Source organism: Scyliorhinus canicula, chromosome 9, assembly GCF_902713615.1.
Source record: "Scyliorhinus canicula chromosome 9, sScyCan1.1, whole genome shotgun sequence".
NCBI lineage: Eukaryota > Metazoa > Chordata > Chondrichthyes > Carcharhiniformes > Scyliorhinidae > Scyliorhinus > Scyliorhinus canicula.
In genome coordinates this window covers 93,919,958-93,934,503 of record NC_052154.1, presented here as the reverse complement: position 1 = coordinate 93,934,503, position 14,546 = coordinate 93,919,958, and the positions used below count along the sequence as shown (strand labels likewise).

Here is a 14,546-nt window from a genome sequence, read left to right as displayed (position 1 = left end):
ACCAGATGGGTTTTTATTCCAATCGACAATGGTCAATATTAGACATTTAATTCAAATTTCACCATCTGCTGCGGTAAGATTCAAACTCTGGTATCCAGAGCATTATCTGGGTCTCTGGATTATTAGGCCATCACCTCCTCTGACATTATCGAACTTCTAAAGGACATAGACAAGTGGGCAAATAGGTGGTAGATGAAGTCCAATGCAGCAAACTGTGAGGTAATGAATTTTGGTAGGAAGAACATGGAGAGACAGTACATAATAATGGGTAAAATTCTTAATGGGGTGCTGGAGCAGAGGGACCTGGGGGTATATGTACATTGATCATAGAAGGTGATGGGACAGGTGGAGAGAGCAGTTAATAAAGCATATCGTATTCTGGAATTCATTAATAGGGGCATAGAGTACAAGAGCAAGGATGTTTAAGCGGAACCTGTACAAGATCTCAGCTGCAATGTTGTATACAGTTCTGCGTGTCACACTATAGAAAGAATGTGACTGCATTGGAGTGAGTGCCGAAGAGATTTAGAAGAGTGTTTCTAGTGTTATGACACCATGCGATAGAGCACGGTCAATTCCAACGCCACAGAGGTGAATTACCAATAAATCTGTATTAAATTCGCAAAATCTTTGGCCCTTGGCTTCCCAATCATTTGTATCACCAGGTTTGCAAGTTGAAACATGATTCATGTTAATTTATAACAGAAATAAAGATGAAATATGCAGTGATTATAAAGGAATAATGGCATGCTGACCTACTACCCCCTGTTATGACAGCCTGGGTGAGTGCGCAGTCAATTCCAGCCCCACATGCCTTGGAGTCCCAACATGAGTGAATTAACCATAGTTTGTATAACGTTTGAGATTTGATTCTTGACTAATCCAATGATTTACAGGCATCAGATTTGTAAGTAAAACACAAAAATCTGTTTATTTCTGACAACAATAGTGAAGAGACATGCCATAATTGTAATAGAATATCGGACAGCTAATCTATTATTCTCCCGTTTTACCATCCCATCCTCCATTCAAGCATACACAAGCCAGACGCACTCAAGGGAAAGGGGAAAAATGATGGGGATTAAAATGGAAGAAAGAGAGATGAGTGCCCTTGTCACTGATATTGAAATCATTGTAGCCGGCTATCTTCCCAGGATGCGCAATGTTGAAACCACCAGTTAGATTGCTAATGAGGTTCTTCTGGCTAGAACTCCCAGGCTGTGGGATGCCCCCTGGGGAGTCAGTTTAACTTGTGTTAATCTGGACCTTCACACGGAAGATTCTTCTCAGGTCTGTTTAATTCTGATTTGCCCCCACCTCCACCAGCTGAACCATCATCCTCACTGATGTTCTCCACATGAGAGTTTAAAAGGGTTTTCAAACAACTGGTGCTGGACTGGATTTTCCTGTAGGTCTCAGACTGTGCAGAGAGAAAGGCCTTTCCTTCAGGTCTTTAGAGAAAGATCAGAGTTGTGGCCCTCTGCCTTCTTGATCTAAATGGAAACTGAAAGCAAACACAATTTTACAAAGGAAGGAACATTCCAGAACGATCACCACCAGCCAGCATTGAGTGTCAATTAAGACACAGGAAAATAAAGCAGCTTATTGGCTGCCAGCCAAGTCCATCAAGAAGAGTCATCACCAATGTCAGCACAACAGCATAGCGAGCTCGCAGATTCATTCATTTTAATTAAAGGAGAAGTCCAGCTTAAAGGCATAAGCCCAGTAACTGTCCAGGTACAAAAAAGCCACAAAGAACAGAAATTACAAAGGAAGACAAGGGACAGATGAGGAATTACACGGAGATCCTTGCAAATCACCCCCCCCCCCCCCAAACAATGAAACATCAGGACACATACCTTTCTAAACCAACGCCATGAAACAAGTCCCTTTCCTTGTTTCTAGTAATGTGTCCGTTTTTAAACATAAAACAACATATTTACAAATACACTGGGCAAGATCGTACATCGCATGCCACCCATTTGCTAGTGAGGCATGTCCCCTCCAGCAGAGGGATCCTCCATTCCGCCAGTCGGCCAACGGTTTTTCCCATTCTGGGCACCCCATGCCATCAGGCAATCCCCGGGTGGGGGTGCTGCTGCTGGTGCAACGGAGAATCCCACCAGTGGAGAATCCCATCCATTATCTGTTCAAGGAAGTATGTACAGTTTCAGCATAAAGCTGGTCGACAGAACAATCTTGCGTTCCAGGTTTTAAACATCTCTTATAAATACAGATGGGTAATGCTTTGGAAAAGTCCAGGTCGGCCAGTGCCAATTCATCCTCCAACATGGCCGTTGATCTCTCCTTGGCATTCCGTGGACCACAAATGGAATTGCTTGTTTCTGCAACATGCATTGTTTTTCAGTCTCTAACTGAGCCAATCTCTGCATTTCAGTTGAGGTGGGGTGGCTTAAGTGGTTCAAAGTTCTACGGTCTACACCATGGGTAATCAACAGAGTGCCCCCTGGTTTTTCCCTGCAACTCCATCTATCCCCCTTTAGTAACTTTACTATATCTGTCTCTTTCTGTTCCTCATGTAATACCATTAGTCTTTCCTAATTATCCAATGAACGTTTAACCAAATTTTTTGAGGATCTCCAACAAAGTTGAATTGTCAATGCCGTGAGAAATAATGGGTTTACTTTTAACCTATGAACACAGAATCACAGAAAAATACAGTGCAGAACAGGCCATTCGGCCCATCGAGTCTGCATCGCTGCATGAAAGGCACCTGTCCTGCCTACCTACTGCCATTTGCCAGCACTTGGCCCAAAGCCTTGAATGGTATGATATGCCATTCAGGTACTTTTTAAAGGACGCAAGGCAACCCGTCTCTACCACCCTTCCAGGTAGTGCATTCCAGACCGTCACCACCCTCTGACTTTTCCTCAAAACCCCCCTGAATCTCCCGCCCCTCACCTTGAACTTGTGCCTCCTTGTAACTGACCTTTCAACGAAGTGGAACAACTGTTCCTTACCCACCCTGTCCATGCCCCTCATAATCTTGTGCAACTCGATCAGATTGCCACTCAGGCTCGAAGGGCCGAATGGCCTGGCCCTGTTCCTAGTTACAATATTTATGACCTTTAGTCAGTTGTACACCATTAATGTCTTTGGAATATATTCTGCCCATTAAATATTATCCTAATCCCTCAACCATTTCTTGATGAGTGTAAATCTGTTGTTACAACTGTGCTAAACTGTGACCTGTCTGTACTGATAACTGATTGTAGCTTGTAGAAAGATAAGAGCACAAAATTAAAATATTTTAATATAACAATGCATTGGAGGCAATGCCAGAATGTGATCCAATCTCAGGGTTCAGATGGAGGTTTATGAACCACAAGAGCATTCAGTTCATGCTTTATAATGTCATCAGAATCCATTGATTAAGTTAGTGATGTTGAAATTGCTCCCATGTAGTGTTTGTCTTGTTGTAAATCAGAATTTGCATTGCTGGAATCTGTACAATTTATGAATGGGACAATATTTGGTCTGTAAAAAGGCTGCCATTGTTAACCTCCACTTCACCCTGTACCAAACCGACCTGACATTGTGACATCATTCATCATTCAAGGTTTTGAGTGTTCACAATGCCATTACAAAGAATTCCATAATTCTAACTTTGTTAATCTTTCATTAATTTACATCCAAAAGCATGGACTGAAATAAGTGTGTGATAGGTTTCCTCTGTGATAAGAAATAAATGATGAATTCTTTATTATTTTCTTCACACGCATATACACAGGGCGGGGTTCTCCGACCCCCCCACCGGGACGGAGAATCGCCAGGGGGCGGTGTGAATCCCGCCCCGGACGGCAGCTGCCAGATTCTCCGGTGCCGGTTTTTTGGCGGGGGTGGGAATCACTCCGCGCCGGTCGGGGGTTGTGGAGGAGGGAATCTGGTCCCGGGGGGGAGGGGGGGGGGGAAATCTGGTCTGGGGGAGGGGGTGGAATCTGGTCCCGGGGGGGGGGAATCTGGTCCCGGGGGGGGGGGGGAATCTGGTCCTGGGGGGGGGAGAGGGGGGAATCTGGTCCGGGGTGGGGGGGGGGGCGGGGGAATCTGGTCCCAGGGGGGAGGGGGGGGAATCTGGTCCCGGGGGGGAGAGGGAGGAATCTGGTCCCAGGGGGGAGGGCGGGGAGGGGAATCTGGTCCCAGGGGGGAGGGCCGGGAGGGGAATCTGGTCCCGTGGGAGGAGAGGGGGGGAATCTGGTCCCAGGGGGGAGGGGGGGGAATCTGGTCCCGTGGGGGGGATTCTGGTCCCGGGGGGTGAATCTGGTCCCCGGGGGGGAGGGGGGGGATTCTGGTACCGGGGGGTGAATCTGGTCCCCGGGGGGGAGGGGGGGGATTCTGGTCCCGGGGGGTGAATCTGGTCCCCGGGGGGGAGGGGGGGATTCTGGTCCCGGGGGGTGAATCTGGTCCCGGGGGGTGAATCTGGTCCCGGGGGGTGAATCTGGTCCCCGGGGGGGATTCTGGTCCCGGGGGGTGAATCTGGTCCCCGGGGGGGGAGGGGGGGGATTCTGGTCCCGGGGGGTGAATCTGGTCCCGGGGGGTGAATCTGGTCCCGGGGGGGGAATCTGTCCCGGGGGTGGAATCTGGTCCCCGGGGGGGATTCTGGTCCCGGGGGGTGAATCTGGTCCCCGGGGGGGGAGGGGGGGGATTCTGGTCCCGGGGGGGGGAGGGGGAATCTGGTCCCGGGGGGGGAGGGGGAATCTGGTCCGGGGGGGGGGGGGGGAATCTGGCCCCAGGGTGGAGGGAATCTGGCCCCAGGGTGGAGGGAATCTGGTCCCAGGGTGGAGGGAATCTGGTCCCGGGGGGGAGGGCGGGGGGGGAATCTGGTCCCAGGGGGGAGGGCGGGGGGGGAATCTGGTCCCAGGGGGGAGGGCGGGGGGGGGGAATCTGGTCCCAGGGGGGAGGGCCGGGGTGGGAATCTGGTCCCAGGGGGGAGGGCGGGTGGGGAATCTGGTCCCAGGGGGGAGGCGGGGGTGGGGGAATCTGGTCCCGTGGGAGGAGAGGGGGGGGAAATCTGGTCCCGGGGGGGAACATAGAACATAGAACATAGAACGATACAGCGCAGTACAGGCCGTTCGGCCCTCGATGTTGCACCGACATGGAAAAAAACTAAAGGCCATCTAACCTACACTATGCCCTTATCATCCATATGCTTATCCAATAAACTTTTAAATGCCCTCAATGTTGGCGAGTTCACTACTGTTGCAGGTAGGGCATTCCACGGCCTCACCACTCTTTGCGTAAAAAACCCACCTCTGACCTCTGTCCTATATCTATTACCCCTCAATTTAAGGCTATGTCCCCTCGTGCTAGCCACCTCCATCCGCGGGAGAAGGCTCTCACTGTCCACCCTATCTAACCCTCTGATCATTTTGTATGCCTCTATTAAGTCACCTCTTAACCTTTTTCTCTCTAACGAAAACAACCTCAAGTCCATCAGCCTTTCCTCATAAGATTTTCCCTCCATACCAGGCAACATCCTGGTAAATCTCCTCTGCACCCGTTCCAAGGCTTCCACGTCCTTCCTATAATGAGGCGACCAGAACTGTACGCAATACTCCAAATGCGGCCGTACTAGAGTTTTGTACAACTGCAACATGACCTCATGGCTCCGGAACTCAATCCCTCTACCAATAAAGGCCAACACACCATAGGCCTTCTTCACAACCCTATCAACCTGGGTGGCAACTTTCAGGGATCTATGTACATGGACACCGAGATCCCTCTGTTCATCCACACTACCAAGAATTTTACCATTAGCCAAGTATTCCGCATTCCTGTTATTCTTTCCAAAGTGAATCACCTCACACTTCTCCACATTAAACTCCATTTGCCACCTCTCAGCCCAGCTCTGCAGCTTATCTATGTCACTCTGTAACCTGCAACATCCTTCCGCACTGTCTACAACTCCACCGACTTTAGTGTCGTCTGCAAATTTACTCACCCATCCTTCTGCGCCCTCCTCCAGGTCATTTATAAAAATGACAAACAGCAACGGCCCCAGAACAGATCCTTGTGGTACGCCACTCGTAACTGAACTCCATTCTGAACATTTCCTATCAACTACCACTCTCTGTCTTCTTTCAACTAGCCAATTTCTGATCCACATCTCTAAATCACCCTCAATCCCCAGCCTCCGTATTTTCTGCAATAGCCGACCGTGGGGAACCTTATCAAATGCTTTACTGAAATCCATATACACCACATCAACTGCTCTACCCTCGTCTACCTGTTCAGTCATCTTCTCAAAGAACTCGATAAGGTTTGTGAGGCATGACCTACCCTTCACAAAACCATGCTGACTATCCCTAATCATATTATTCCTATCTAGATGATTATAAATCGTATCTTTTATAATCCTCTCCAAGACCTTACCCACCACAGACGTTAGGCTCACCGGCCTATAGTTACCGGCGTTATCTCTACTCCCCTTCTTGAACAAAGGGACCACATTTGCTATCCTCCAGTCCTCTGGCACTATTCCTGTAGCCAATGATGACCTAAAAATCAAAGCCAAAGGCTCAGCAATCTCTTCCCTGGCTTCCCAGAGAATCCTAGGATAAATCCCATCCGGCCCCGGGGACTTATCTATTTTCACCTTGTCCAGAATTGCCAACACTTCTTCCCTACGCACCTCAATGCCATCTATTCTAATAGCCTGGGTCTCAGCATTCTCCTCCACAATATTATCTTTTTCTTGAGTGAATACTGACGAAAAGTATTCATTTAGTATCTCGCTTATCTCCTCAGCCTCCACACACAACTTCCCACCACTGTCCTTGACTGGTCCTACTCTTACCCTAGTCATTCTTTTATTCCTGACATACCTATAGAAAGCTTTTGGGTTTTCCTTAATCCTACCTGCCAAAGACTTCTCATGTCCCCTCCTTGCTCGTCTCAGCTTAGGGGAGGGGGGGGAATCTGGTCCCGGGGGGGAGGGGGGGGGAATCTGGTCCCGGGGGGGGTGGAGGGGGGAATCTGGTCCGGGGGGGGGTGGGGATCTGGTCCCGGGGCGGGGGGGGGGGGGTGGAATCTGGTCCCGGGGGGGGGGGGGCGGGGGGGAGAATCTGGTCCCGTGGGAGGAGAGGGGGGGAGGAGGGGGGGAGGAGGAGGGGGGAATCTGGTCCGGGGGGGGGGGGGGGGAAGAGAGGGGGGAATCTGGTCCCAGGGGGGAGGGCGGGGGAATCTGGTCCCAGGGGGGAGGGCGGGGGAATCTGGTCCCAGGGGGGAGGGCGGGGGAATCTGGTCCCAGGGGGGAGGGCGGGGGAATCTGGTCACAGGGGGGAGGGGGGGGAATCTGGTCCCGGTGGGGGAGAGGGAGGAATCTGGTCCCAGGGGGGAGGGCGGGGGGGGGAATCTGGTCCCGGGGGGGGGGAGGAGAGAGGGGGGAATCTGGTCCCAGGGGGGAGGGCTGGGGGGGAATCTGGTCCCAGGGGGGAGGGCGGGGGTGGAATCTGGTCCCAGGGGGGAGGGCGGGGGGGGGAATCTGGTCCCGTGGGAGGAGAGGGGGGGGAATCTGGTCCGTGGGAGGGGAGGGGGGGGGAATCTGGTCCGGGGGGGGGGGGGGGGAATCTGGTCCGGGTGGGGGGAAGAGAGGGGGGAATCTGGTCCCAGGGTGGAGGGCGGGGGGGGAATCTGGTCCCAGGGGGGAGGGCAGGGGGGGAATCTGGTCCCAGGGGGGAGGGCGGGGGGGGGGATCTGGTCCCAGGGGGGAGGGCCGGGGTGGGGAATCTGGTCCCGTGGGAGGAGAGGGGGGGAATCTGGTCCCGTGGGAGGAGAGGGGGGGAATCTGGTCCCGGGGGCGGGGGGGGGGGGGGGGGAGAGGGGGGAATCTGGTCCCGGGGGGGAGGGGGGGGAGAGGGGGGAATCTGGACCCGGGGGGGGTGGGGGGGGAGAGGGGGGAATCTGGACCCGGGGGGGAGGGCGGGGGGCGAATCTGGTCCCGGGGGGTGGGGGGCACGGTTGCCTGGCCCGCAATCAGGGCCCACCGATCCACGGGCGGGCCTGAGTTGTGGGGACACTCGTTCCCTCCATGCCGGCCGGTGTAACGGTCCGCCATGGCCAGCGTGGAGAAGAACCCCCCCCTGCGCATGCGCTGGGATGACGCCAGCACATGCTGGCACTCCCGCACATGCGCCAACGCGCGCCGGCCGGCGGAGGCCCTTTGGCACCGACTGGTGCAGCGCCAACCCTGCCGGCGCCGGCCTAGCCCCTGAAGGTGCAGAGGAAGGCCCCATGCTGGAGTGGTTCACTCCACTCTTCAGCACCGGTACGGCCCGGCCCGCCAGATAGCGGAGAATCTTTTCGCCGCCGATAGATAATTTGTAATTTGTTTTTCCAAGCTCAGTTTGTTTACTACTGTTAATGTGTCGTCTCTGATTACAGCTGAATATTTTGAAGGAGGTTCATCAAGATGAGCTGGGTCGGATTTCTGAAGACCTGGAAGATGAACTGGGTGCTCGATCCAGCATGGACAAGAAACTTGCAGAGCTGCGAGCTGAGGTACTCAATAACCACATGTCTGTCTGTCATTAGTCCTGTGTGTCATGTCCCTCTATATAACTTCTGTCCATTGTTAGGACATTGTTGTAAAACATTTTGTTGTCCTGTGTTGCCTTTTTATCTCCGTCCTGTTACCTGTTTGGAGTCTTCTGGTTAAGTTGCTATAACATTGCTGCACCATTTGGAATTTCTGTTGAAACTATAGATTTTATGCAGAGTTGAAATGCTGGCAGGCGGGACCCATACCAACTCGCTGGTGGAGGTCGCTGATCTTTTTGTGGGACGAGTAGCAATCCCCTGGTCACATTCTTGCACTGACCCCATGGCACAAGCCCGCCCACGGATCGGTGGGCCCCGATCATGGGCCAGGCCACCGTGGGGGCACCTCCCGGGGCCAGTCCCTCTCGCGCCCTGTCCCCCTCGCGCCCTGTCCCCCTCGCGCCCTGTCAAGAACCCCGGAGCCCGCACCGCCGCCAGGTCCCGCCGGTAAGGACCTACTCTAATTTACGCTAGCGGGACTGGCAAAGAACGGGCGGGACTTCAGCCCATCGTAGGCCTGATAATTCGTGGTGCCCTGGGGCCCATTGAGTCGCGCCGGTCCCCGCAATTCTCCGAGGTGGGTGGCGCGGCTCACGCCGGGGCAATTTTTTGGGGGTGGGATATTTGAGGACGGCGGGGGCGGGATTCACGCCGACCCCCAGCGATTGTCCGACCCAGCGGGGGGTGTCGGAGAATCCTGCCCCTGGTCTATGGAGTGGCATGCTTGCATGCTGTCCGGGGTTTACTCTGCGGGTTTGGTTTAATTGCTGCTCCACCCTCGATAGCGGTGAACTGCCAGGTGCAGTCCCAGCAAATCAGCCGACTGAACAGTAATTTGCAGTGTAAAACCCACTAACTGCCATAATTAACGTTAGATCCTGCTCGCTACCACAGTTAGAACAAATTTGGTTAGATCACGCCCTCTGTCTTTCTCGCTCGCAATTTTTCTCCACCTCTGTCTCTGTCTCTCTCTCTCTCTGTCTGAGTCTCTCTCTGTCTGCATGCTTTTATCCCTGCTGTCCTCGCTGATTCTTGGAGTGAATTCCCAAGTGTGCTCTCTCTTTCTCTGCACTTTCAGCCCCCACTGTTTTCGCTGACTCATTCAGGAGGCCACAGCTGCATCAAGGTTTTACAATGGTTTCCAAAGATTAGGGCGAGGTTAAACGTCGGGTTTGAGTGGTCCAAGATCCATTGCTGACCTTTCCCTCAATGTTATTGTTTGCTAATGCCTTTCAGATCACTGGCTTGCCACAGTGGGGGACAGGAGAAATGCACTCCTGGAACCATAGACGTTTACAGCACAGAGGAGACCCATTGTGGCCTTGCTGGGGAACAAAGATCTGAGTACACCAATCCCATTTTCCAGCACTTGGCCCATAGCTCTGGAGGTGGTAGCAACACAAGTGAATGACTAAATAATTCTTAAATGTTGTGAGGGTTCCCGCATCTTGCCACCCGCCGAGTGAAGATATTTCTCATCAGTTCCCTCTTTGCCTTCTACCTCATACCTTACATTGTGTTATTGGCCCTCTACTGATGGAAAAAGTGCCTTCCTATCAATGCCCCTCATAATCTTTTACATCTCTGTCAGGTCCACTCTCAATCTTTTGCTGCTCCAAGGAAAACAGCCTCAGTCTATCCAGTCTCTCCTTGTCAGTCAGACCCCCCAGCCCAGTTAGCATCCTGGTAAATCTCTGCACCCTCTCCAGAACAATTATATCTGTCCTGTAATGTGGTGATCAGAATTGCACACAGTACTCCAGTTGTGACCTAACCAACGTTTCAGCATGACCTCCCTGTTCTTGTGTTCTATGCCTCAGCTAATAAAGGCAGGTATCCCATGTTCTTTCTTAACCACCTTATCCGCCAACTCTGCCATCTTTAGGGATCAATCTGTGGATATGCACTCCATGGTCCTTCTGATCTTCATTACTTTCCAGGGTCACATTCTTTACTTTGTTAGCCCTCCCCAAGTGCATTACCTCCCACTTTTCCAGGTTGAACTATACTTCCCACTGCTCTGCCCAGCTGACCATTGATATCCTCCTGCTGTCTACGGCTATTCTCCTTACTATTTACCATTTTCCCAATTTTCATATCAAGTATAAACCTTTTGATCATACACCCTACGTTTAGTTTCAAATTATGATTATACCACAGTTAGGGTTGTTAAGAAGGCGTACGGTGTGTTAGCTTTTATTGGTAGAGGGATTGAGTTCCGGAGCCATGAGGTCATGTTGCAGCTGTACAAAACTCTGGTGCGGCCGCATTTGGAGTATTGCGTACAGTTCTGGTCGCCGCATAATAGGAAGGATGTGGAAGCATTGGAAAGGGTGCAGAGGAGACTTACCAGGATGTTGCCTGGTATGGAGGAAGGATCTTATGAGGAAAGCCTGAGGGGCTGAGGTAATATCTTCCGCTTGTTGTGATTTGACCACATCCTCATGTGGAATCTTGCCATCATCACTCCCTTCACGTTCCTGCCCGGCCAGTTCTTCATTGTCATAGGAGCTCTCAGCCACCTCTCCCTTTGACAACCTCCCACTTTGAGTTGTCAGGTTGTACAGGTGACAACAGACCAAGATGATGCTGGACACCACCTCTGGAGAGTACTGTGGAGCCCGCCTGAACGGCCCAAGATTCAGAAGTGCATCTTCAAGATGCCAATGTTTTGCTCGGTCATGCCTCTTGTCAAATAATGTGCTGCTTTGTAGCGTTCCTGGTGCCATGAGTAGATATGCCATGCCACCAAATCATCAGCCCTATAAGTGCTGCAACTCTTTGAATATCTGAGGCAGCCGGGAGTCCTTGGGGATTAAATCCCCCACAGAATTTGGCAGATATGAGCCACCACATCTCTGGACAAGCATGGACATGGGCAGCATTGCTGCTTGCTCGTCTCCAGATGGGAACGGCGGGCTACTCACCTCCGTGGGGTGGGTCAGACTCTCCTCATCCTCTGAGTTTTGTTGGGCCCCCCTCCCCATGGTCCTCAGGCTCTTCTCAAAGTTGTCCTCAGTTGTTCCGGGCCCACCCCCCCTCAATCAGAGGCAGCAGTGAGCACAGAGTCTTCTACAGTGTTTGTTCAGCCTCCTGGATCCCATTATCTTTGTTGTGGACATTCCTGCCCATCCCCTTTAACCCATCACTGTTGATGTCCCCACGCCCCATGTGGCCCTTCCCACCTTGAAGATCTATGCACGGTCACGTACAGAGGTGACCCCGAGGAGCAAAGTTTTGAGTACCTCTTACAACATGCAGAACTCTGTAGCATGGCCCACAAAGCCCACACTCACCCTGACGATGAAGTCCACACAGCCCAGGACTGCCCTCAATCTCTCACTCTGATCTCTTGGCACCACCACGACAGTCCTTCACTCAACTCTCGGGCTCCTTAATGAGTCACCACAAGATGATTCCCCCACGCATCAGTCTCTGTGAAATCCATCCCCTTTCTGGCACACTAACACCACCACCCCACTCCAGAGTCTATGTGCAATGCCGTCGCATTTCATGGAGATAGAATCCTATCCACCCTCTCTTATGTTCTACTGTTCCAGGTCAGGCTCCAGTTTCCCCACACCCAATCTCCCCTCTGCCTCCCATTGCTAAACACCTCTCCCACCACTTTACCCTCCCAAACAGCCTTCACCCACCTATCTGTCATCTCTTCCCCCCCCTCTAAACCCAGCTGCCAATCTACTTCAGAGTTAAGACCTGTCTGCGACTCGCGACACTCAATGCTATCCTGCCAGAATCGCACAGGCAACCATGATGAGAGCCAAGCTCAACACCCGAGCAGCCTCACCCACAGCTTTGCCAGGGGTGCTAACACTGCCATTGCTGTGGACCCAGAGCAGTACTGTTGTAGGTGGGACTTTGAATGCTGCACCTACCCTGAAGTCATGAGTGAAGTGCGGGTGCAGACCACTTATTCGGATGGTGATTCAGGACAGTCTAATCTTCCATTGGTGTGGCAGTAATCGGGAGCTGGAACGTTATTCTGACAAGTTGGGATTTTACTGAGTATCCATGACGTATAAATAGACCAGCATTCCTGATCAATCAATTTTGACCTCAGAGTTTTCTGCTCCCGCCCATCCTGAAAAGAACCCCTGGTGGGAATTGAAAATTCTGCCCAGTGTCTTTCACAAACTGAGGACATCTCAAAATGCCACCCAGCCAATGAATAAAGAAAAGTACAGCACAGAAACAGGCCCTTCGGCCCTCCAAGCCTGCACTGACCATGCTGCCCGTCTAACCTAAAACCTTCGACACTTCTGGGGAATGTATCCCTCTATTCCCATCCTATTCATGTATTTGTCAAGATGCCCCTTAAACATCACTATCATCCCTGCTTCCACCACCTCCTCCGGCAGCGAGTTCCAGGCACCCACTACCCTCTGTGTAAAAAACTTGCCTCGTACATCTCCTCTAAACCTTGCTCCTCGCACCTTAAACCTATGCCCCTGAGTAATTGACTCTTCCACCCTGGGAAAAAGCTTCTGACTACCACTCTGTCCATGCCTCTCAGAATTTTGCAGACTTCTATCAAGTCGCCCCTCAACTTCCATCATTTCAGTGAAAACAAACTGAGTTTATCCAATCTCTCCTCATAGGTAATGCCTCCCCATACCAGGCAACATCCTGGTAAACTGCTTCTGTACCCTCTCCAAAGCATCCATACCTTTTGGTAGTGTGGCGACCAGAATTGTAGTAATTGTTGTAATTTTGGAAAAATACCAAATTAGTTTTGATTGAGGGATGAATACTGACCAGGACACTGAGGAAAGGTCCCTGCTCTTGGTGGGAATGATGTTGTGACCGTGTCTGTCCACATGAGAGGGTAGATGGGTGTTGATGTTAGAATCAGCAGGTGAGCGGCATTGTAGATCTCCACGCAGTGTCTCAAGGTATACCTTGACACCGCAGGCCTGTTCAATGTGCCTTTGCTTTCTGTGCACAGATGGAGCGACTCCAGGCAGAGAACACAGCTGAGTGGGGTAAACGGGAGCGGCTGGAGACTGAGAAGCTAAACCTCGAAAGAGAAAACAAAAAACAGAGGGCGCAGATCGAGGACCTGGTCGAAGTGTTGGCCAAAAAGAGGAAGCAAGCAGCGAGTGCCCTGGACACTGACCTGAAGACTATTCAGACTGAGCTGTTTGAAAAGAATAAGGTAAGGGAATGATTTATTGAATGATGGCTGTCACTGGACTAATTTCAGAGCTTGATGGTTTCCCAACATGAAGACTCTGGCAGAATCCAGCTTGGAGAATATCTCATCAACTGTTGCCTGGCTACAAGGTCATATGGAGGAAGAGATTTTGATGTAATGAGAATTTCAGATGAGAGCAGCATTGCGGATTGTACAAAGACTCCAGGAAAAGGAGGGCCAAAGCTTTGGGAGATGAATAATAATTGCAAAAGCACGTGAGGAGTTCAGAAAGGTAGTCAGGGGATGAGGTCAGCAAAGCTATTCAGCTTGTGATCCTGCTTCTTCTGCCTTTCTGTGCTTTTCTTCCTACCTCACCTATCTGCTTCTCTGGTCGCTCACACCTCCCTCAAATCCTGCTATCACTCAAGCTGAAGGTAATGCAGGGAGGTGACACCCACAGTGCTAATGTCCAAAGCTTCTTTATTATATCATAAATACTTTTATTACAGATGTACAAAATACAGGGGAGCCAGCAACTTGCAATAAATGATATTTAAAAGTTTGTCTCCGATAATAGCATATTCTGTGAAATTATCCATCGTTCTAGATAAGCTAATCAGTGATAACTTCCGAATATACATGCTTTCAATTCTGTGCAGAGCCAGTGTTTGCAGAGGGCATTGAGGAGATGGACAGGAGGTGTCACGAGAACAGTGGAAAAGGAAAAGCTCACAGTGAATGTTTCTCAGAGAAAATAACCCACGGTTAATGAGAGAGGAGTGTCCGCCTCCGGGAGAGGGGGGTGGGTGGAAGGCGTGCCCAGGGGTGGAGGGGC

General features: G+C 51.5%; 1 protein-coding gene across 2 annotated transcripts in view; it reads left to right on the top strand.

Moving 5' to 3' along the window:
* Positions 1-14,546, top strand: part of LOC119971539 (coiled-coil domain-containing protein 102A-like) — a 185,107-nt gene that overhangs the window by 119,889 nt on the left and 50,672 nt on the right. For both annotated transcript variants that reach the window (XR_005461867.1, XM_038807195.1), the window contains exons 5-6: positions 8,401-8,517; positions 13,523-13,732. Coding sequence is in view for 1 of the 2 variants with exons in the window: in XM_038807195.1 (XP_038663123.1) it covers positions 8,401-8,517; positions 13,523-13,732 (327 nt within the window). In the remaining variant the exon portion in view is untranslated. The remainder of the gene's footprint in view (positions 1-8,400; positions 8,518-13,522; positions 13,733-14,546) is intronic.